This window comes from Leptidea sinapis, chromosome 28 (assembly GCF_905404315.1).
Source record: "Leptidea sinapis chromosome 28, ilLepSina1.1, whole genome shotgun sequence".
In the NCBI taxonomy this organism is placed as follows: Eukaryota; Metazoa; Arthropoda; class Insecta; order Lepidoptera; family Pieridae; genus Leptidea; species Leptidea sinapis.
This window is the reverse complement of record NC_066292.1, coordinates 284,079-309,529: the sequence shown is the minus strand read 5'-3', so window position 1 is coordinate 309,529 and position 25,451 is coordinate 284,079. Positions and strand designations below refer to the sequence as shown.

The window sequence follows — 25,451 nt, the reverse complement described above, 5'->3', positions numbered from 1 at the left end:
GTCATGTCGCTAACCAGTTCCAAATGAATGGCTTTAATTGCCATACAGATGAAAAGGCAGATGTATGTTTTCGCTCCTCGACCTTTACTTATTCTTGACGAAATGGGCCCTGCAAAATCGACACCACTAATGGAAAAAGGACGCGATGGATTCACTCGGACATCTGGTAAATCTCCCATCATTTGTGTACCGGATGTAGCATTGTATCTAGCACACAATTTACATTGTCTGTAGTATCTTTTAATACTTTGTCCTCCTTTAATGATCCAATATTTAGAGCTAGTTCAGACATGGCGGATTCCGCGCGGATGCAAATCGCGCGGTTCTAAACGCAAGTGTTCAGACAGGCGCGGATGTACATGCGGAGTGCCGTTATTCGCATAGGGTGACAGTCCAATCATGGAAGTCGAAGAAGCAATATGTGTGTACTTGTTGCTCCGTAAAAAAGAAAGAAAGAAGAAACGGCAGTATTGGGTGCATCCAATATTACGCGATCGGTTTACTCATGGTCAGTTTCAGACTTTATATCCAAAATTAAGAAGTTTTGAACCAAAATTCTTCAATTGTTTGAGAATGTCGATAAATTCATTTGATGAATTATTAGAAATGATGAGTAAACAAATTGAATCTAATGATACCCATATGAGGTCAAGCGTGTCCCCAGAAGAAAAACTCGTGATCACATTAAGGTAAGATATTTATTTTATACGTCAGAATATATATTTTGTACTATAGAAGACTGTGAATCGTCAGTGCTATTGCATGATAAAGGCGATGGAGACTCTCCTGGTACTATTGTAGAATATCCAGTGAAATATCCTTGTGGGTTTGAATATTGTTGGTTTTGCCAAAATACTGCATTATGCGTGTTTTGCTGGCTCGTGATATGAATAGGCGATGGTAATTTCTGCCCTTTCTGTATTACCTGGAGCAATTCAATTTTAGTAGCCAATCGTTTATTTTCTGGAACTTTCTTTAACTCTTTATACAATGACATGCAAAAAAGTTTATCATCATCATCTTGCTTTGACATACTTTCTTGTATTTGTCTTTGTATTTTATCTCTTGATTCAATACTATTTTCTAATATGTTAGCCAATCGCTCTTCTGAAGTAATTTTAGTTTTCTTCCTTTTATTGGGTACCGGTTGTATTTCACGTGCATTTACAAAATTATCTAGCTTTTGGTCAATGTTCCGAATTTCTTCATTTTTGGCTTCATCTATGTTTGTGATAGTTTCTTTGTTTTCTATCGTCTTCTGAAGAAAAGAAAGCCGGTCGAAATACATGTATTTTGAACCTTTACATGCACCAGAACCAGAAGGAATTGATTTGCCTTTCTTGAATTCCTTATTATAAGCATCACGGATGTTCTTCCATTTTTTTTGTAATGATACACCTGGAACAGAAATCACTATCGTTAACAAATATAAATACAGTAGCGGTTAGGTAATTCAAGACACTCATTATGCTTTAACTAGCGGACCCGGCAGACTTTCAAAACGATACAGATTAATATTTTATTTTTCAGATATCTGGGTACTGGTTGTTCCTTTGGAGAACTACATTACAACTTTCGTCTTGGCAAATCTACAATCACAGGAATTGTCCGTGAAGTATGTGAAACTCTGTGGGAAAAAGTCACAAAAAACGTCATGCCTGAACCCAGCGAAGATATATGGAAGAAAATAGCTAAAGATTTTGAAAAATATGCAAATTTTCCCAATTGCATAGGCGCCATAGATGGCAAGCATATAAGGATTACAAAACCCAAAGATTCGGGTTCTTTGTATTATAATTACAAAACTTTTTTTTCCATAGTACTGTTGGCACTTTGTGATAGTAACTATTGTTTTACTTTCATAGATATCGGATCTTACGGAAAAAGTAGTGATTCTGCAATTTTTAAAAATTCAGCATTTTATAAAAGGTTAATAGAAAAGTCATTACACATACCAAAACCTAAACCAATATCTGAAACAGATCCTAAACCATTGCCATACGTCATAGTTGGCGATGAAGCGTTTGGTTTATCCGAAAATGTAATGCGACCCTATGCAGGTAAAGGGCTATCATATGAAAAAAAAATATTTAATTACAGGTTATCAAGAGCTCGACGTTTTATTGAATGCACTTTCGGAATTCTGGCAAACAAGTGGCGCATTTTTCATAGGCCTATAAACGTGAATATAGACTTTGCCGAAGACATAATAAAGGCCTGTTGCGTGCTACACAATTTTGTTAGAACTAGAGATGGTATACAGTATGAAGATACTTTACATACTGCGCCAATGAGTAATCTTATTACATTACATGCAGGAAGGGGTACACCATCATCATTAAACATTAGAGACAAATATGCTAATTACTTTGTGAATGAGGGTCGTGTAGAATGGCAAGACACGAAAATATGAAATTAAAATTGTTACAGTTCGCGCCAAATAACTAAACTCAAGATGGCGCGTCGCGTTGGTGGGTTGTACATATTACAGTTAATAGCTATACGTTACTGTGGTAACGTGATAGTTTTCCCGCGCTCGTTACGTACCGCCAAACAACGTTATACACATTTCAGTTATTTGGGGTGGACTGTCTATTACAAAACATGTAAACTACCCTGGTAAAATGTATAATTAAATGTCTACTGACCAAAAAGAACCTTCTTTTCCAAAGAATCCTCATTTTCTCCAAAAATCTCCACCAGCTCCTGCCAAGCTCCGTTTTTAATCGTTTTGTTAGAATATTCTGCACATTGGATGTTCCACAAAGCAGGTCTTTTTTCCACCTCATCGATGAATAGCTCGGTGTCGAAGCGATCCATTGTCACCGTCCGATACGCGCGGCTTCCGCGGAGCAACTGAACGCCCTCTAGGTACGTCAAGTAAATAAAACCGAGCGGCGACCGCGCGAATTCATTTTTAGCGGTTGAGCCGCGCGGATTGTCAATCCGTGCGGACAGGTATGAACGATTTGTAAGGCGCTAATGTAATTAGGATCCGCGCGGTTCAACCGCGCGATTTGCATCCGCGCGGAATCCGCCATGTCTGAACTAGCTCTAAGTGGTCATCAATTGGGGACCACCGTGTAAAGTTATAAAATGAGCTTCGCGCAGTAACAGGGGTAAGAGGACATTATCTTTTGTAAGTATAATGGGATGTTTTCTATTAAATTTTAGATTTGCTCACCTCCTACTCGTACTACTCCATTATCATCAAGGTAAGGGTTTAATGGTAATAATCTACTGGTCGCATTAATAGCCTTTCCTTTCTTCAGGTGAAGTATGTCATCAGGGAATTCTATCTCCTGCGCCATCTTTAAACATATGGAAAGTACTTTTTCCCTTTCTATACATGTAATATGATTAGGTAATTTTTCTTTTCCTTTAAGGTTCTTCCATCTTCGACAGTATGCGACTACATTTAGCAGTTTCTCTAAGGACGAAAATTTCTTCAGCAAGGTAAGTTTTGATTCCATTTCATTTGTCACTGCACATTTTTCTGAAATACGTTTTTCTTCTTCTGTTTCAGGCATGACTTCTGTAGACAGTGGCACACAATTGCCTTTTAGAAACTGTGGTCCTTGCCACCACAATTTAGAAGCCTTCAATTTACTTGGGCATATGCCTCTAGAGGCGGGATTATCCTTTCTGTTGACATATGACCAGTGGGTATCGAGTTCATTACGTATTTGAATCACTCTATTTTTCACAAAAGGAGACCATCTGTTTGGGTCACCTTGAATCCATGCAAGTACTATTTTAGAATCAGTCCAAGCATATGTTCTATTTAACTCAATTCGAAGAGTCTTCATAACATGCTTTACTAATTTTGCTAGCAATGCGGCTCCACATAATTCCAATCGTGGTAGTGTTAGGGCTTTGACAGGAGCAACTTTAGTCTTCGCAGCTATTAGTGAGATCTTTTTCGGTATACCATCTGAACTTAGAATTCTTAGGTATACAACTGCAGCATACCCAGCCAAGGATGCGTCTGAAAACCCATGTAGTTCAACTGAACAGTTGTTAAAGTAACCATATCCTCTAGGAATTCTTATATCAGAGAAATAAGGTAAGTTATTTTGATATGTGATCCATTCATTTTTTAGATCATCTGGCAGTTCTTCGTTCCAGTCTAACTTTCTTAGCCATAGCTTTTGCATAAATATTTTTGCTGTAATAATTGCAGGTGCGAGCCAACCCATAGGATCAAACAGAGAAGCTATATGACTCAATACATTTCTTTTTGTAAAAATTTCAGTGAAAAAATCTTTTGTGATATTTTTAAGTTATCTTCATGAATTTCCCAAATTATTCCCAGTGTTTTTATACTTGCTTTCCTATTCTTATCTACTTCTTGCAACTTAGCTCTTTTTTCTGGCTCGAGTGTTTCCAGAAATCTTTCACTATTCGAAGACCATTTCTGTAACTCAAAACCTCCTAATGTTAGTAATTTTGTGAGTTATTTCTGCATTTGTATTGCTGTTTCAACGTCATTACTCCCCGATAAAACATCATCCATGTAAAAATCATTTAACACAATTTTCTTAGCCAGGGGAAATCTGCCATCTTGCGATTCATCTTTTGCAACTTGTTTTAAGGTCTTCATTGCTAGATATGGCGCACAAGAAGTACCGAACGTCACGGTTAGTAATCTATAATCTTGCACTTCATCTTCTGGGTTAAATCTATATAATATACGCAGAAAGTATCTGTCCTCAGGGCGTATCCGTATTTGGCGATACATTTTGACAATGTCTGCCACAAAGCATATTTTGTGTGTTCTCCATCGTATGATTTTATTTCTTAATTCCTCTTGTAGCGAGGGCCATATCAATAATTCTTCATTTAGTGAAATTAAATTACTACCTCGACAAGAAGCATCAAATACGATCCTAACTTTACTCGTTTCTTTATCTTCTCTTATCACTGGATGATGAGTAAGGTAGACTGATTTATTTTCTATCTGTTCTGTTGTTACAAGTTCCATATGATTTAATGTTAAATACTCTTCAAAACCCTTGTTATATTCTTCTCTAAGTGACTTATTGCTGTTTAATCTCTTCTATAAGCTCTTGAATCTCTTAAGTGCAATTGCTCTGGAATCTTTTGGTAAACTTGGGTTGTCTGTACGAAATGGTAAACTAACAATGTATCTTCCATCTTCTTGTCTAGCAAACGTTTTCTCATAAATCTCCTCAGCTCTTACTTCAAGTGGAGTAAGGGCATTTTTGCTAGTCTCCAAAGTCTCTGATTCCCAGAATCGTTGCAGCATGTGTTCTAAATTCACATTTAAGTGCAAGCTGACGATACCACGGCTCATAGAATTTTCCGATTTTGCTCCTCCAGAAATTATCCACCCAAGTTGTGTTTCTTGAGCGACCGCACTCAGTACTCCTGATTTATCTTTAATAATGCCGTTCATCAAAATCTCAGTATATACATTGACTCCGAGTTATACATCAATGGGCCCTGGAGTGTTGTAATTTGGATCTGCAAGACGTAGTCCCGTTAAATGAACCTATTTTTGATTATTTATTTTCGTAGCTGGCATTATTTCAGTCACTTGTTTTAAAACAAATGCGGTACATCTCAATCTAAATTCATGGTTAAGTCTTGATGTGATTTCTAGCTCCACCGCATGCTTAATAGAAGTAGACATTTTAACAACTCCAGTGACTTGTCCTTCCACTTCTCTCTTTCTCAATTGTAATCGTTGGGCTGTTGACTCTGATATAAACGATTCTTGAGACCATGGATCTATAAGAGCTCTGACTGTTTGTTCTCCTCTGCTTGTATGAATGTTAACTAAGGCTGTAACTAACAATGTTACATTGCTCTGTGTAGATACATGGGATAAAATGTTCGGAGTACTAGTTGTGTTCTCTTTCGTTTCTCTTTTTTCAGTATCGGTTTGGTCTGTATTCTTTGGCTTTTTTGTGTGTAGCAATGTGTGGTGTTTCCATCGACACTTATGGCAGGTAGTATTTCTTCTGCAGTAGCTAACGCTATGTCCTGGCCATAAGCAATTAAAGCATAATCCCTCTTTCCCCACAAACTCCGATCTCGTAGTTGGGTCTAATCGTATAAACTCATCGCATTTGTAAATAATATGATTCCCCTTGCAATAAGCGCAAGAAGTTTCTGAAGAACTTGTTTCTGGTGCAGAGGTGTGAAAAGTTTTTGTTCTTATATTACGCCTTTCCTTAGACTGTGTTGGTTGTATCATCTCTAATACTCTGAATTTTCGTCCAAGGAAGTCTTGAAACTTCTTCCATGTTGGAAGTTCTTGTACGGGTAGGTTTTTCAACTCTTCTTCCCATTCCTTGTGTGATTCTGGATCTAATTTATTCACAATAATATGTATCATTATTGGATCCCAATTATCTATATTAACATCATTGTTTTTTAGGTTGTTGAGACATTGAGTTGTGGTATCCAACAAATCTTTAATTCCTTTGACGCTTGCATTGATAAGTTTTCTTTGTGATAGTAATCTATTGAATATGGTATTGACAATAACTCTTCTATTGTTGTATCTTTCTTTCAGAGTGTCCCATGCGACTTCATAAGTTTTATCTGTTATGGATATGTGCTTTAGAAGTTGTTCAGCTTCCCCGGATAAGCTGCTTTTTAAATAATGCATTTTCTGTATGTCACTAAGTGATGTGTTGGAATGTATAAGCGACATATACAAATCTTGGAATGTATTCCATTCATTATAATTTCCATTTAATTGTGGAATGCTTACTTTGGGCAACTTCACTTCTTGAGTGCTCTTTCCATTGTTTGGATTTTGGGACACGTCAGATAACTCACATTTAGCCATAATATACTCTTCTTCGCCTTTAGAAAAAAAATCATCATCGAAATATTCATGCCTTCTCCGTTGTTCTAACGTTGCAACCTTTAGAATTTCATTATGTGTTTCTCGAAACGTTTCCCAATATTTTTCCAAGCTCTCAAGTCAAATTTTCACATAGTTGGCATTTAATCTTGCTTTTGGTGTCTTCTTAAAATTGATTAATGTTTTCGAAATAGTCGACAAGTTGTTCCCTTGCCATTACCAAAGTGTCCATTCTTACTTATAATATCAACACTTTAACCCCAAAATATATAAAGTCCAAAAGAAAGTTAAATTTTAATGAATATGTTCTATGTTAATGTATACTACAAAATCACTAGGTCCACATTTCATCAAAAATATTCCAAGTTAATGGAAACACTGGTTGCACTGTGTCCCAAATTTGCATTAATTTTCTAAGTCTAAAGATTTTATTTTAAAACGTAAAATTTCAAGTGTTCAAATTATTCAAAATTTATTGAAGTTTGAAAAGCACAAAATTCATAAAGAAAAGATCTTAAAATTTGAGAAAGTTCAAATTCACCAAAAAATATATATTTGCCACTTCACTATACCACTCCCTATACTACTTTCACTTCACCATCACCACCAACACACTGCGTGGTGCTCCAAAAACAGAGTCTCGGCCTAAATCCGGCTCGAAGGACCAATGTTGTACCCAGCACCAGGGAACTCTAATTTTCACGGAGACACTTCACTACTACACTGTTAAAATAAAACCGAACTGATATTCACTGTATCTTTGTTTTGAACTGTCTACTACAAATGATTGACAAATAATAGGATTATCTAAATAAACATTAATAGCGCAAGGTAAAATAATTGCTTCTATATTTATAGCGCCATCTATTGGAATCCAATCAAAACCACACATCAAATCAACTTGAACAACACCCAACACACACATACATCTTATTTGCATGAATATTGATACATATGTTACAAGTAAAATAAACATTTTGTATTTTTTTTAATATTTTGTATGTCCCAGTATCATTCCTACTCCTTTGTTTTGAACAATTGTTTTGAATTTCATAACATACTTTTAATACATTTTCTGGCATCATTTTGAAAAAGCATAATATACATCGCCCACAAAAGACGAGTGAGTGGACTAAACTGAGAATATAACAAAATTGTTTTTGTTTATTTTACGACTGACATATTACAATAAATATTTTATTATTCATTAAGAAAAAATAAACACTAAAAATTGTATTTATTTTTTTATTATTATGAAAATAAGGGACGAGACGAACAGGATGTTCACTTGATGGTAACTGATACGTCTTGCCCATTACAATGCAGTGTCGCTCAAGATTCTCGCAAAAAACCCTGAGTGGCACTACAATTACGCTCCTCACCTTAAGACATAAGTAAAACAAAGCTGAGTGTAGGCTAAGCATAATCTTTGATTTCGTTTTTATAGCCATTTGAGAACCGAAATTATGTTCAACTGCGCTCGTCACCTTGAGACATAAGATGTTGTCTCATTTGCCCGGTAATTTCACTAGTTACGGCGCCCTCCAGACCGAAACACAGTAATGTTTACACATTACTGTGTAAACATTATTATGATTATTACATTTGGTAACAGAGGTTATTTGAAAAAATACTCCCATTAGTCAGTGACATGAAAAGGTGACGATATCAAAGTATAGGTAAAAGCCATATGAACCTATAAAGACATAATCAATATTTTTATAAAATTATTCTCGTGAAAAATTCTGCTGGAATCAACACTACGTGCCCTACCCTCATTTTATTTCTTCAATATATTTCCTTCGCTACACACTGTAATATAAAAATTATTTTAGAATTTATTATAATAAGTGAAATAAAACCATATGAAATAATTACTATTATATTTTTTTTACAAGGCCAAGCCAATGTGTCTTTAGGGCTATTTTTTAGGCCCTTTTTTTACCCTACTTATAATCTCTGGCAATATTATATATAATTCGAGACGAGCAGGGCGTTCAGCTGATGGTAATTGATACACCCTGCCCGTTACATGCAGAGCCGCTCAGGATTTTGGAAAAACCCAAAAATTCTGAGCGGTACTACACCGCACTACTGCGGTCGTCGTATCAAACATGTTAAAGTAAGCAGACCAAACCAGTTAAGCAAAAAATGTGTTGCACCATTTGAGAATTTTAAGATGACGACATGACTTATAACTGTTGACCGTAACCGACAATACTTCGCCGGTTAAAGCTATTGTTAACGTAAAATAGCTAAATAGCGAACTGTCAAAAGTTTCAAATAAATATTCAATATTGACTTATTATTTCATTTTTTATTAAATTTAAGTTTAACTATGCCAAGGAATACGATAGTGAAACACATTCCGCAGTCTGTGTTAAAGTCAGCGTTAGTGTTAATGTTAAATTTGACTTGAGCCTTAATAATAACAGCTGATATTATATAATAGGCAGAATAACGCACCGTTGTGGTACCCATAATCTGGCCGGAATCCTGTGCAAAGAATCCAATCCCACATAGAATCCCACATCTAATTAGTAGTAAAATTTACAGTAAATATACTCGTACATACTCGATGATGTCGATCGACATAAAAGTGTGTCTAATAGATATTGGCAAAGGGTATTTTTATGAAATAATCCGCAGTGTGATCAATCTGTGTCCATACATGTATCCGGTGAAGCCTTCCAAAATTATGTCAATAGAATGAGAGGTGATTTGCGGTTCTGCAGGGTATATGTAAGCCTCTAGATAATCCTTTCCTATAATAAAATAAGCCTTTATTCAGATAAGTTATACAATGTGTTTTACTTAACCTAGAATATTTAAAATGAAATTTAAACTCCCTGAAAAACCTTGTCTGTTTGCCTATTGTTGGCAAAGACCTCCTCCAATTTCCTCCCTAAATTTCTATGCCCCGCAGTTCTAGTCCATGTGCCACCTGCAACAGTTTTTATTTGGTCCACCCATCTTTGGAAAGGTCTACCCCTTTTTCTTTTCATGTGACCTGTGTACCAATTCATTGAGTTATGTAATTTGAAACAAAATTGTAAGTAGAGGCATTTAGTAAGTATTGCATAATATGTAGATGAACTTGAATTGTTTTGTTATTCGGTAGATTTCTCGTGGCAGGTATCGTCATGCTCGCTTAAATGCCTCTGCTTGTGGCAGCGACGTGGGGCGGGTCGTTCCCTTCCCTAAAATATGGTCGAGGGAGGCGATGGCTGGTCCATGCGTCATGCTCGTGAACGGGTGCTACTCGTGGGGGCTGGATGATCTTGTTACCGGGGGGTCTGCTTGATGTGTTTTTTTATTATTATTATTTCCTTTAAAGTTAAAGTTATTATATATTTTATTTTATGAAATGCTCACATAATGCCTCTATTTATTTACGGTATGTGTGGATTGATGCATCTACTATACTCAATAACTCTTGTGTTTATAAGTATTAATTTACTTTTTTTTCTTTTTTTGACTTACTCATGTAAGACTTTCAGTTTTTGACTTTTGAGTATTTTTGTTACGTCACTTTGCATATATTGTAATTGAAATGATTTGTAAAACAACTAAAATGTAAATCTTGACTTAAAAGAGTGACAATGAGTTTCATGCTACTTCTTCTCATTAGCTCAACCCTTTACGAAGTAGCGGTAAATTCAATAAGAAACAATATTTATATATTTTTTTTGACATTCATAAGTGTCATTTTTGTGACCTACATGAATAAAGTGTTTTTGAATTTGAATTTGAATTTGATGGCCATACTAGTTTGTTTATTCTTGAATATATCTTTCAAACTCCAGAATCTTTTCCATGCACTTCCAATACGTCCTTCTATTTCTTTAGTTGCTAGATCTTTTGTTGATATTATTTGGCCCAGATATACATATTCACCAACATACTCAATTCTATTTTCCTTGATGTATATAGGTTCTTTTCTTCCATTTGTTATGATTTTGGTTTTCTGGGTATTCATTTCTAATCCTGCGTTTTTGCTTTCAGTCTCCAGCTCATTTATCATTATGTCAATCTCATGTTTTGTTTGCGAGAATATTACGATGTCATCTGCAAATCTTAAATGTGACAAATTATCCCCATTTATTTACAGACCACATTGTTCCCAGTTTAAATTGCGGAAAATCTCTTCAAGAACAGCAGTGAATAATTTTGGTGATAATGGGTCACCCTGACGGACTTCTCCCTAGCTTTATTTCTTTACCTTCTCTCTCTAGTTTGATCTTTGCTTTGCTATTACCATACATGTTTCTTAATATTCTAATGTATTTCTTTTGAACCCCCTGAGTTTTCAGTGCTCTCCATATCGTCTCATCTTCCAGAGAGTCAAAAGCCTTACTGTAATCAATAAAGCAGCAGTAGAAGGTAGTGTTGTATTCCTTACTTTTTTAAAAAATTTGCTTGACTACATAGATATGATCTAAAGTTGAATAGCCACTCCTAAATCCGGCCTCTTCTCTCGGTTGAATTTCATCGAGTGTCTAACATAAACGGTTAAGCAAAACTATCGCAAAAACTTTGTAGATGTTGGTCAGAAGACTAATGGGTCTATAATTTTTTATGTCATCTTTGCTTCCTTTCTTATGCAGTAAGACTATTGTTGATGTTGTCCATTGTTCTGGGATCATCTCGCTCTTTAAAACATCATTAAATATGTATGTAAGAATGGGTGCGATGACATCATTATTATCTGTAAGGAATTCATTTGTAAGGAGGTCTGAACCAGGAGCTGTGTCTTGCTTTTGTGATGCTATTGCCGTTTCTACATCAATGAGCAATATGTCTGGTACTATTTCATCTCCTTCTAGATCTGTTGGCAGAATATTGTAATATTGACTTGAATACAAATTTTTAAAGAAATTTGTTGCTAATTTCTAAATGTCTGGTCTTCTGGTCAAGTTTTTGCCACATAAGGTTTTCATTTTAGGTATCCAGTCTCGCTTTTCTATAAGGTGTTTGGTGGCGTTCTTATTTCTTCCTGTTTTCTAAATACATGTCTCTAACTTTTCTAATCTGGATTTTTCTCTATCTTTTCGTATGTTTATATTTATTTTTTTACTAGTTTTGGTTATGTTCCTTCAAATTTTTTTAGTCTTGTTTGGTCTGCTAAATAGTTCTTTCCTGATTGCTAAAAGGCTCTTTGTTGCTTCTGACAGCCATGGTAATATTTTGTCTGGTTTTTCTGATGTTTTTTTGGTTGACTTTGATTCCAAAATTTCTACAAATTTGTTGTATTTATCCTGAGTGTTAAGTTCTTTGGTAATGTCTATGAAGTTTGTTGCTTTTGCCTTTAATTCTTTGGTGTGTATGTATCTGTCTTTATTTTTCAACTTAATTTTAAATGGCCTTTGCTTGATTGCCTTTACTTCTAGTTTTGCTCTGAGTGCTCTATGATTGCTGTTGAAGTTAAAGTTATTTATTACTCTACAATCACTAAAAGTTAGACTTCTATTCGAGAGAATGTAATCTATCTCATTTTTGTAACTCCCATCTGGAGATTCCCAGGTCCATCTGTACCTTTTACGGTTTTTGTATTGGCTGTTTAGTATTTTTAAATTATATTCATAAGCAAATTGAATTAGTTTCTCTCCATTTCTTGTCCTTTTACCGGAGGTATAAGAGCCTAAAACTATTTCCTCCCCCTCTCTTTTGTTTCCAAGCTGCGCATTAAAATCTCCCATGACTATCAAGTTTTCATAAGCATGATTTTTATTGCATCTGTAAGAATAGAGAAGAAATAATCAATTTCTGTCTGAGTCGATTGCTCCGTTGGTGAGTAAACTTGAACAATGGACCACATTTCTCGTAATGGTGGCTTTATGTTTAGTATTGCAATACGCTCTGATATACCTATGAGTTCAATAATGTTATCCTTTAATTCCTTTCGTATTAAGAAGCCTACTCCGTGTTTACCTGGCGTATCTCCTTTAAAGTAAAAAATGAATTCTTTGTGGTCTTCTAAACTTTCTCCTAGACGTCTTACTTCACTCAGTCCTATGATGGACCAGTTATTATATTCCAGGGCCATTATGAGTTCTGATAATTTTTCTTCTGTTCTTAATGAGAGTGTATTGTATGTAATTATGTGTAGCACATTTTTGTGTCTCCTAGGCATGTGATTTTTAATATTTATATTTGGAGTGTAGTAGTCGGCTTCCCCCACGGTGACTAGCCGGCTTGGGGTACATTTTTTCTGTGTTGGTGTTATTACTCTGACACAATTCATACGTTGCAATATTAAATAGCAGTGGTGATAAAGGATCACCCTGTGCCAATCCTTTACGTGTATATCTTACTAAAATGGGGTTATTATTAAATTCATGTTTCATTTGTAAATGTCTTTCTGTTAAAAAATTCCAAACATATAAGCAAATACTTTTACCCACCTTCAATTGATCCAGAATGGTAACTAATTTATCAATTAATATGTTATTATATGCATTTTCAATATCTAAATAACATGCCAAGTTAGGAACGTTCTTAGAAAAGCCAATTTGTATATTTGTAACTAATCCTGTTAGGCAATCCATGGTCGATTGTCCTCGTCTAAATCCTGAAGTACATGCCGATAAAATGTTATTTTTCTCGACAAACCATCCTAAGGGTTTTGCTTTCATAACGTGAAAAATTTTACTAAGGCAAGACAATAATGAAATCGGACGTAACTTTGATGTATTGATGGAATGACATAATCAGGGGCTAGTTCACAAAACAACTCAAACTTTCGTTCTTCAGATACAGAGAGTCTAGCTGTTTTCAATCCTTTCATCCACCTTATTCGGCACCACATACTCGATGAAGTAGTTGCTCCATCGATACTATCACAAAATTCAAGCCAGTCTTGTGTCCTTGCTTTATAGATTGCTGACCTTGCTTCTGAATGCTTTTTCTCCAATACATTCAAACTATTTGGAATAGGATTTCTCCTAAATTCACGGTGTGCTAATCTACGTTGAGCCACTTTATGAGATAGTGAAGGACTCCAATAAGATCTTGGAATAAATTTACCAGTTGGATTCTGTGGTACTTTAATCATCGGAATACTCACATTTGCCGCCTTATTGATTAAGTTTATTAAACTATCATAAAATACCTGTGGATTTTCCTCATTTTCTAAATTCCGGAATTGATTTTTAATATAATCTTTATACTTCTGCCAATTTGCACATTTAATATTACGCGTTTCAAAAATTTTTTTCTCATCACTACAATTAAACAGTCTCGCGTGAACACTCGCTAAGCTTACACATACCGCCTGTTACCGTCCTTCCAACATACCGGCGGAATAACATATATTTTCAACCTTTGGTTCAAAATTTCGCAACTGCAATATGTCTGAGTGTGCAATTTGCAATGAAAAGTTTAATGATGGGGTACAGTGTTCTCTTTGCCATAACCTACTATGCTTTGGGTGTGCTAACATATCGGAAACCACATGGAGGCGCTATGGATCAGAAAAAAGATCGCAATGGAAATGTGCAACGTGTCGCGGGCTATCATCCACCACGCCGGTGCCCACCGAACCTGCTTCTCTTGAAACTATCATGAAGGAGCTCCGTGATATGAAGCGCCAGCTGTCCAGCGTGCTTGCGTTGAGAGAAGATATACGAATCATCAAAAAGGAACTGTCCGATCTTAATGACACGTGTGTGTACACGAGCCAAAAAGTAGACGACCTGAGTGGTAGAATAACGAGCGTTGAATCCAGAGTCAGTAGTGTTGAAAAATTACAGGATACGGTAATATGCCTTCAGAGTGAGTTGTCTAAGACGAAGCTCGCACTATCTTCGATGGAACAAAGATCGCGTCTTAATAATGTGGAAATCAAGGGTATCCCTATCAAAAAAGATCAAGTATGTTGTGCCAAGGGCTCAAATCAACTATATATCTAGGGTTCCTATGCACAATTCAAAGGAAAAGCTGATAATCGTCAGCTTTTTAAACAGATATGTAAAAGAAGACTTCATCGCAGCGGCTAGGGCGGAAAAGGTGACGACCACGGATATTGGCTTCACAGGATCAATAAAGAAAATATATATTAATGACCACCTCAGTATGGACCTTAAGAAGCTTTTAACATCTGCCAAAAACGTTGCTCATGAGAAGAATTATAAATTTGTGTGGGTTAAACATAGTAAAATTCATGTGCGCCGTGATGAGACATCGAGAGTGTTTGTTATACGTCAAGAAAATGATTTAAACAAGATTGTTTAAAATGTGGACATCCCCATTACCTAAGTGTAACCTTTATTATTAATAATTTATCGTTTGTGTATAATATTTCAGGATTGATAAGTTATAAATTGTTTTGCACCCCTGACTTGCTTATAACCGGTCACTTTTACAACTTTGTTACTTTGTTCATTTCGATAACTAAAACGTACAATATGTTTGTCTCGCTTACCCTTATGAGTTTTGCCTATAATTGCCATCTTCATCGTATGCGTCACTGTTCTTACTTAGACACAGTATTTAGAATCTACCCGCAATTTCTTAAAATTACGTATTTATCTAATAAATGCACGAGTAAAACAACACCGCATATCTTTAAAATTATTATTAAAATGATTCGTATTATGTTTTTAAGTAATAGAATTGATAATGTCTTATAATATCTATAATTTAAGTATTTATTATCAGAACGTCCGTGGTCTAAGAACAAAAACTACTGAAGTTTATCGTAAAGTCTGTATGAATTCTTATGACGTAATTATATTTACTGAGACGTGGTTAGAAGACAGCATATCTGACTCCGAGTTCCTGGATGATCGGTACCTAGTTTGGCGACGTGACCGTGATTATAGTTTAACGGGTCAAACAAAGGGCGGTGGTGTTTTAATAGCTACACGTAAACATTTGCAAGTTAAGTTGCTGCCGCAATTTAACTCAACAGCAGAAGACCTTTGGATAAGTGTACGCATCAAACAAGCAAATACACGTAAGTGGATTGATTTGTATCTCTGTGTTATTTATTTATGCGAGCAGAATAACGGCTTGTCATTTAGTAATCAATTGGCAAACTTCCTCACAAAATTAAATTTTGCGTCATCAGTCAACCCTTCCGATGCTTTTTTGGTTATTGGTGATTTTAATTTAAGCGGTATTGTTTGGCAACCTACAGATACTAGTAGTTTTAATAGTACTTGCATGAGTTCTTCGGATGAGTATTCGCTAACGGACGAAATGAGCGCATTATGCCTGCATCAGTTTAACGGCATACTTAACAAACAGAACAGACTATTAGATCTAGTTTTTTCGAACCAATTAATCTATGTATCCGAGTGCACCGATCCTCTTACACCCATTGATACTTACCACCCTGCTTTGTTGATAGATGCAAAATCATTTGAAACCACGTTATTAGATCACGCGCCGCGGCTCCGCTATATTTATGATAAAGGTGATTTTCAAAATATTAACAATAGAATCAGAGGTATTGACTGGGAAGGGCGAGTTTTTATCTCGCCCTATTGACGAGTGTGTTAGCTTCTTAAATGAAACGGTATATGCCCTTCAAAATCAGTATATACCAATAAAACGTGCACGGAACTATTCGTATCCAGTTTGGTATAACTCAGCTCTGATAAAAGCGATTAAGGAGAAAAGTAAATACCATAAAAAATTTAAGAACTACGGTAACAAATCGGATTATTTTACATATAATTTATTACGTTATAAAGTTAACCAATTAGAATCTATTTTCTATGAACAGTATATGAAATGAACTGAGGATTCAATTATAAAAAATCCAAAACATTTTTGGAAGTTTGTGAAAAGTAGGTCACAATCTCATTGTATGCCTAGTCTAATGACATACAATAATAATAGCTTAACCAGTGGAGAAACTATCTGTAATGCGTTCTCAACATACTTTCAAACAACATTTCTTAACCCCACGACACATAACAATAGAAGCATATCCTCTTATTCTTCAGATAACGGTGACTTAACTCTTAGTTCTGATTTAAATATCAATTCTGATATTCAAAATATTGAATTTAATGTGCATGAAATAAAATTATTACTTGATAGGCTAGATATAACAAAATCTCCAGGCCCTGATAACATTTCGTCATTTTTTCTTAGAAAATGCTCTTCCACTATTGTTCTTCCTATCTCCATGCTTTTCAGTAAATCACATTCTACTGGCTTTGTCCCTAAGTTATGGAAATCGGCATTTATTACACCAGTACATAAGAAAGGGTCTCGATCTGAAATTAGGAATTATAGACCAATTTCAAAACTTTGCATTATTGCTAAAGTCTTTGAGAGGGTCATATATAAGCAATTGTATGCTTACTTAAAAAACACCTTTAGTCCCTTCCAACATGGATTTCTGAAAGGTAGATCTACTGTTTCTAATCTTTTACTTCTCAACAATTTTATTACTGACGCTATGGATAATGGTATGCAAGTCGATGTAAACTACACCGACTATAGTAAGGCGTTTGATAAAATCGACCACAATACATTAATATGTAAGCTATCTCAGTCGGGAATACGGGGTGACTTGTTACGGTGGTTCTCGTCGTACATAGATAATCGTTCACAAGCTGTTGTACTAAATAACTACATTTCTAGTTGGGTTCCAGTTCCTAGTGGTGTTCCCCAGGGATCACTACTTGGTCTACTTCTTTTTATTATCTATGTAGGTGATATAGATTCCTGTTTTAAGTCTTCCAATTTACTTTCCTTCGCTGATGATATGAAAATATTCTCTTCAATAACATCAATCCTTGACATGATTGCCCTTCAAGAGGATCTCAACCGCCTAGAGGAGTATTGTCTTACTAATAAACTAGAAATTAATACATTAAAATGTTCAGTAGTCACATATACCCGTAAGATTAACATCCTACAAACAAATTACACATTAAGAGGTCAGGTGCTCTCTAGATGCAATGTTACGAGGGATCTCGGCGTTTACCATGACTCTAAGTTGCTATTCAATGATCACATTGATAAGATAGTTAACAAGGCTTCAAAGGCATTAGGTTTTATTAAGCGAATTTCAAAGAATTTTAATAATATTAAGACTATTAAGATACTATATTGTACTTTTGTTAGAAGTAATCTGGAATATGCTTCACAAATTTGGAATCCTACATATAGTACGTATGTTGACCGTCTAGAAAGTGTGCAGAGGCGATTTTTAAGATATCTTTGTTTTAGATTTATGGTACCTTACGATTCTAATAGCTATGTTGATTTGTGTAAAAAGTTTCACTTCTTACCACTGAAAGAACGGCGAAATATAACTGACTTTTTATTTATGTTAAAAATTATAAGCAATCATGTCGATTGCCCAGATCTGCTGCATAAAGTTAATTTTAATGTACCTCAAAAAACTCTTAGATATAGCCCTCCACTTTGTGTTCCTGCTGTTAGTAGTAACTATAGGCAAAACTCATATATGGTGCGAGCGTGTAAAACAGTGAATGATGTTAGTAGATTATTAGATATTGACATATTTGCTACAAGCATTTCCAAGGCAAAGCAGTGCATAACCCTCAACTTTTTTAATTAAGTATTGTTTTTTGTTATCTGTTTAAAAGAATCTTTATTGTCATGAATTTGAGCCGAAAAATAGTGTTCACGTACATATTTTATATTACTCGTATTAGTGAAAACCTGTAATTTCCTATCTGTTACTATTTAAGTTTCTAAAGAAATTGTATTAGCTGTTGGTTTTCCTTAAATAAATAAATAAATAATTAAATAAAAAACGCTTCTTAATGCACAAATGGTCACTTCCTAAGCATTCATTCGAACCTTCCAGTCGAATTTTACCGCTATGTTTGATGAGATGAATGTTATATCAGGTGAGCTTTTCTGTAAATAGCTATTAACCAATCTTATGCGACTGTACTCACCATTGTTAAGTGTCATAAAGCCAGTATCTAAAGCGACGTCATAAATTTGCGTACCTCGAGTATCTGACCTATTAGACCAACACGAGTGATGTGCGTTGAAATCCCCTACTATGATAGATTTGCTCGTGAATGCCGAAAAAATATTCTCCCAGTCACTAACTACCGTGCGAACCGATGAAGAACAATAAATAGACACTACATTTTTTATATCACTACAATTTAAAAGTTTTAAGCTAATTATTTCTATACCATTATTACTTGTATTTACATGATATTCCTGTACAATAATTATCGACCTATGAACTATTATAGCGACACCTCCATTAGAGTCGTGTCTATCTTTTCGAAATATATTAAAACTATTTACATTTAATACAGATTCAGCCTGAAGCCACGTTTCCGAAATGAATGCAATGTGAATTTTTCTTGCATCAATAACAATTCAAACTCTTTTAATTTAGGTCTTAAACTTTGTGCATTCCATTGCAATAAGTTCAAAGTACGGACTATATTTTTCTGTCTATCCATAATTGAATTTGGAAAGAAGCCATGTACAAATGTCCATTATCTCTAAACAAAATCGAAATATACTTTATAATCTCCTCAATAATAAAACCAATAAATACTTTAATCTTTTCATCTACAGTACATTCAGACAAATATATTTCCTTCAATTTTTTAAAAAATTTCATAAAACTTATGCTTCCTCTCTTTCTCTCGAACTTTTTCTTACCGATACCTTTGTTTTCATCATCACGCTCATCCACAGACATCCCTGTATCACTTTCTTCTCTCACGATATCACCACTGCTCTCTGTTTTCATATTATTCTTATTGCGTTTCTTAATCTTTATATTTCGTTTTACACGCTGTTTTGTATTTGTTACATCTTTTTCTTGTTGATTCCCTCCATCTGTAGACTCTTGCTTGTCTGTGCCGATATCGGGCTGACTAATTATAACATCTTTGTATGATCTTCCGAGGCTTTGATTTTCAGTTCCAGCATTTAATTTTTTTTCGGTTGGTCATTATCAATCTTCTTCACTCCATTCTCTCTAAGATAAATTGACAAAGCTTTTCGATACGTGTAGTTTAAATCTCGCATTATTATTCTATTTTTTTTTTCTTTTAAAAAAACTGAACAAGATTTATCGAGGGCCATATGTTTTCCTTTGCAATTAATACATTTGTATACGGTTATTTCGCAATTTGTATGGCATCCTGTACATTTTGGGCAAATTATTTTCCTACTTAGACAGAAACGGATATTATGCCCAAATTTCCAACATCCACTACACTGAGTAACTGGATACATATAGGGCACCACTTTTAACCTACATCCATATCCACGCACATATGTCGGTAATACCGATCCTCTGAAACCTATTTGAATTGTCTCACTTTCAACCCAGAGACAGAGACAATTTCAAGGTCACTTTCTAAATTTCCTTTAATCTCTTCGTCACATATATCTAAATCTACATTTCTTATGATGCCATACGACAAACCCATATTATTCAACAATTGACATCTAAACCCCATCTCTACAATTTTTTTGCATTCTATCAATTTCTGTGCATTTTTTTGTCTTCAAATTCAAAAATTATTTTAAACGGACTTTTATACCGAATGTTACTGATATTCAAAATATTTTCCGATCGTAATATTTTAGCAAATTTAAATTGTTTAGGTAAAATAAAATTACGGCAACAATTATCTTTTCGTCTTGTGTAGTTAAGTTTTCTTGTTCATTTCCAGCTGAACTCAAGTCCCTAGTTGTTGGCACTATTTCTCGCTACATAGGTTGCTACAGCGAGATGACAGATGCGATATTTATGGTTATGACATTGATTTTTAATAAAATATAATGGCGAACTAATTATGATTTATGATGGATTGGGATGTTTGTTATTAGATTACTTTTTAAGATGAAGTTTAAGTCGCACTTTTTCTTACATTATTTTGTTAAGCACTCAATGAATCTTGTTTGTGTTTTATCACCTGCTAGTTTCTCACTGTTAAATTAGGATCTCAGTTAATATGTGTTTACTTGGACGACACCAGAAGAAGTTCTCCCAGTATCCAGATTTATGTAAAAATTTATATTTCCACTGCACTAACAGAACCTCACTGTATATTTTTATGATGTCATTCAATGTTATATACTATAGAAATATTTTTAAACAGTTTTTAAAAGTAGAGCTATACAAATGCGATGTTTATAAGATGACAGCCGGTGTCAGACAACTAGAGAGACAATCCTTTCCTATATTTCGAGTTAAATTGAAATGAAACTGTGTAACGGTAACAAGTTTAAGTTTCGATGGATTATTCCTGTAGAGGGAGTAGTTGTAAGGTTGACTCTACAAATTTATAGAATGACAGTGGATGAATGTATTAGAAAAAGTCGACCAGCGTACGTCCCAAAACTAATATGGCGATTAAAATGAAAAGAGACCAGTCCAGGAGTTTGCTGGAAAAGTTTGATGCGAGAGGAAGGAAGCAAATTCAAATTCAAATATTTTTATTCAAAATAGGATGTGACATCAATTATTGAAAGTCAAAAAACTACCATCCATTCCAAAATGAATGCCTCAGACCTGAGAAGAATGGGCGCAACAAACTCAGGCAGGCATGCATATCAGGGTCACAGCAAATAGTTTTTTTCTCTTTAGGAGGAAGACGTTATTGTATATAATTATGTACTAAAAATGAATTATTGGTGCTGGTTATATCTGGGTTTCTTCACTTTAAAGCACATCTTTTAAATGGACAATATGTCAGATCGAAGATTATTCAATAAAATTAATAATAATAAGTTTAGTTAACTTTAGTTTGGGAAACTAACAAGGGCCTAAATTTTTTATTGGGTAGTTGTTACATCAAAAATCATTTTACAAAAATTTCCATTATTCGGAATATACTTGAATACCTAACGTTATTATAATATTTATCGAGACAAGAAAATATAGAAAAGTGCCCAGCGGTGATCGACTCCACAACCCGTTGCTTGTTACAAAGACACGCGCACCAGACGTATCGGATTAATACTTTATTGCTCTTATATGCCTCTCATTCAAAAATAAGAGAAGCTGTATACATATACTGGACCGCATCTTAATTGATTTTACACTAGGCGAAGATGTAATACGGAACAAAATATTTTATTGAATCTGATTACAATAATTTAAATTTAAATTGAATGTTTAGAGACTAAGCGTTTGGCGATAAAACAACTGCTTGACTGTGAGGAATATGTGGAAGATATGATTTATTAAAAAGTTACACGATATATATACAAAATCCTTAAAACTAGTTACCCAAATACAATCGTTACTTAAAAAATATTTACAAGTTCAGAAAATACACACCAATACTAAAGCTTACATTTTCACCAATAGTAAAACGTTTCATTCACTAAGAATTGAGAATAATATTATGTGTTCTATCTCGCTCTAAAACGAATGCTATCGCAGTTTGTGTAAACTCGCGTCGAAGCTCGATCATACGATGTCAATGAGCATTCCGCACCTACGCTATTGCTCATTGATTAAAATTGCATGAATAGCGATCGACGCCCGAGTCCCGACGCGTCATTCGAGGACACTCGGCTTTGCTGTGCGGTTGTGTAACGCGGAGCATATGACTGATCACGTGAGTATGTCTGCGATCGTCGAGAGAAAGTACGATGCTTGAAACTTCACTGAGATGACTACTGGTGATCTGTATGATTCTATGAGTTGTTGTACAGCATTATGAAATGGTTCTTAACAGAGCTAATATTACGTTATATAAAATAAAATGTTCTTGTCAGAACGAATCTTTCGGCATACGCTTATTACAGTTATTATGCACGATTACTATTTCTACGATCTATAATGCTACGTTACAAGTTAGGTATTAGACATTTGTATTAATTGATATTATTGGTTGTAGGTACAGCTACAAATGTAATTTGAATAAATATTATTTATTTGAATAGATTTCGTATAATACTAAGCAATTTAAAAAAAAATAACTTCGAATATTGCTTTACTTAGTAGTAAAATGCTTTAAGCATTACCCTTGTTTTATATCGAGATCAAAAAACTAAAAATTTAATTTAATACACCTTTTATGCAAACCTTTACCATTAATATTAATGAAATACTATTATTTATATGTGCTACATGTTGATAAGTTTTAAGTCGGTGTCGATTAATAATAATAATATATTATCAACCTGAATGAAAACTCCTAAAAAGTCGTACACAAAAAGCAATTATATCATCCACGCATACAAAAATTTTCATAACATGAAAACTACTGGGCCAAACTATGAAAAAATTTTATAAGACCAAATGGCATCTATTCCGCATCAAACTAAAGAAAAATTGCGTAAATGGGATCATAAATGTCAGAGTAATCTGTATACATACATACCTAGAGATCATGGTCAATGAAATCACAATAGCAAGTCAAAAGGTCGGACTGTTTTATATCGAGAAAATTAATTTTATTCGTATTTCGGCTCTCATGATATCAAATAACTAAAAATTTAAATTAAAACAAACCTTTACCTTTAATAGTAATAAAATACTATTATTTATATGTGCTACATATTGATAAGTTTTTAGTCGGTGTCGGTGAATAATAATAATATATAATCAACCTGAATCAAAACTCCTAAAAAAGCCGTACACAAAAAGCAATTATAATATCATCCACGCATACAAAAATTTTCATACCATGAAAACTAAAGAAAAATGGTGTACATCCAAAAAAAATATCTATCGAATTGAGAACCTCCTCTTTTTTGAAGTCCGTTAAAAATGATATATTGGGAACCTGAATTGTATAAAACTGCGAATTTACATAATGTATTAAATCTGATAACTACACAATTAATATTGATGACTAAACCAGCCTTAATACTGTTATGTATTGCCTTACGATGTTATGTATTGCCTTACGATAGTTGTAGCCTTACTATAGTTATACATTGATCATTCCTATTATTTACTTTTAATACATAATATTGCTTCTACACTTATTATTTACTCTGAGTACTTAATTATATTCAACATTTATATCGTAATGACTCTGTTTATGTATTTTTCCCAAATCGTAATCAGTACGTAATTAGTAACGACCCTTAGCATTGTTTAATGTATTGTTTACTGTTCCCATGTTTAGTTATCTTCAATACATTAGTTAAGTACACTCCTTAGCATAATATAAGCTCTTGCTAGAGCTATAGCAGTGAGTCGATACTTCAATGTCTTAGATATAAGTTGTAAATTGTGAATCATTATAATAAATATTTTTTATAACAAGTTTTCTTCTCGTCACGTAACAATACGTCATTAGTAGTAGTCAATACCTTCATTCGTCACGAATTATTCGCGTTGCAAATAACACGTATTCATATTTTATTTGTACGGTGTCCTAAGAAGTGTACTTAAACTGAACCTTATTTATACAATAATAGTGTCGCAATTCCTCTGTTAATCACTTTGTTTATGCAATCATTAACTCATCTTCAATACCATTTTGTTTATAATTTATACTCTTATTACAAACATTTTTAAGTTTTTGTCGAAATGATGAAGTGTGATACTTGTAAAAAATATTTAAATGACGGAGTACAGTGTGCGGGATGCAAGCGTAATTTCAATTATAGCTGTGCGGGTATATCGGAGACCGGGTACCGCAAACTTGGACCAGAGCGTCGAGCTGCATGGCGGTGCACATATTGCAAAGGTGGAAGCTCGCCTAAGCCCACTCAACTGGACAGTATGCAAGAACAACTAAACAATATTATGGTTAAACTGGCACCGTTGTCCTCTTTAGCGGTGGATATTAAGTTCATCAGAGATGACGTTAATAACTTAAAGGACTTATTAGAACTGGCACACCAATTGATCGGTGACTTCTCTGGAACTATCAAGGGCTTGGAGTCCAGAATAGTGAACGTTGAGAGTGTGGTTCGTGAGGTTGCAACATTAAAGGAGGAGGTGGTTAGACTTACAAAGGAGCGAATAACGTGGAGATACGGGGCATACCACTTAAGAGAAACGAAAATTTATACGATATAGCGGAAAAGATTGGCCTGTTGTGCAACATACCTTTGGAAAGAAGTGAAATCAACTATATCGCACGTTTACCGACCCGGTCACCCAACACTGAGAAACCGATCTTAATTGCGTTTAATAACCGGTATAAGAAAGAAGAGCTTATCGCCTCAGCTCGTAAACTAAAAGCAAACAAGCTGTCGGATCTTGGTTACAAAGACAATCCAGATAACTTCTACCTTAACGACCACTTGACTCCATTTTATAAAAATCTGCTCAGTAAAGCAAAATTGATAGCAAAGGAGAAGAACTTTCGTTATATATGGGTTAGACATTGTAAGATAATGGCCCGAAAGTCCGATACATCTCCCGTGTTTTTTATCAAAGAAAAAAAGGATTTAGGGAAAATTATTTAATAATTTAAATCGTATTTCTTTATAATAACTTTATGTATTTAGTATAACACTTATTAATTTGTATTTTCTTTACGATATTTAGTACACACTTATATTTCACTGCAAGAAGCTTGAAAAATGCGTACAGATCCGATGTCCTTTGTTCTTGTTATCGCAAGACCGGTCGAAGTGATGTGTGCAGACGGATCCGGCACGTAACTCAATCAAGTAACACGCATTTATCACACCGTTTCGCTGTAGACAGCGTTGC

At 34.6% G+C, this 25,451-nt stretch overlaps 2 protein-coding genes across 2 annotated transcripts; one reads left to right on the top strand and one right to left on the bottom strand.

The window, feature by feature from the left end:
- Positions 1-275: 275 nt before the first annotated feature.
- On the top strand, positions 276-2,657 carry LOC126973168 (uncharacterized). The gene is made up of 2 exons (XM_050820377.1): positions 276-689; positions 1,531-2,657. The coding sequence occupies exons 1-2, from the start codon at positions 400-402 to the stop codon at positions 2,411-2,413; spliced, it is 1,173 nt and encodes a 390-aa protein (XP_050676334.1). The 5' UTR covers positions 276-399; the 3' UTR covers positions 2,414-2,657.
- LOC126973169 (uncharacterized) lies at positions 680-3,054 on the bottom strand. The gene is made up of 2 exons (XM_050820378.1): positions 2,649-3,054; positions 680-1,398 (listed from the first exon to the last, which is right to left on the bottom strand). The coding sequence occupies exons 1-2, from the start codon at positions 2,818-2,820 to the stop codon at positions 704-706; spliced, it is 867 nt and encodes a 288-aa protein (XP_050676335.1). The 5' UTR covers positions 2,821-3,054; the 3' UTR covers positions 680-703.
- Positions 3,055-25,451: the final 22,397 nt, after the last annotated feature.

Bases quoted from the DNA above. Each gene is read 5' to 3' on its own strand.
- LOC126973168 (XM_050820377.1), top strand. From the start codon at position 400: ATGGAAGTCGAAGAAGCAATATGTGTGTACTTGTTGCTCCGTAAAAAA. The intron at 690-1,530 runs GTAAGATATTTA...TTTATTTTTCAG, and splicing joins AAACTCGTGATCACATTAAG to ATATCTGGGTACTGGTTGTT.
- LOC126973169 (XM_050820378.1), bottom strand. From the start codon at position 2,820: ATGGATCGCTTCGACACCGAGCTATTCATCGATGAGGTGGAAAAAAGA. The intron at 1,399-2,648 runs GTCAGTAGACAT...TTTCTGTTCCAG, and splicing joins GGAAAAGAAGGTTCTTTTTG to GTGTATCATTACAAAAAAAA.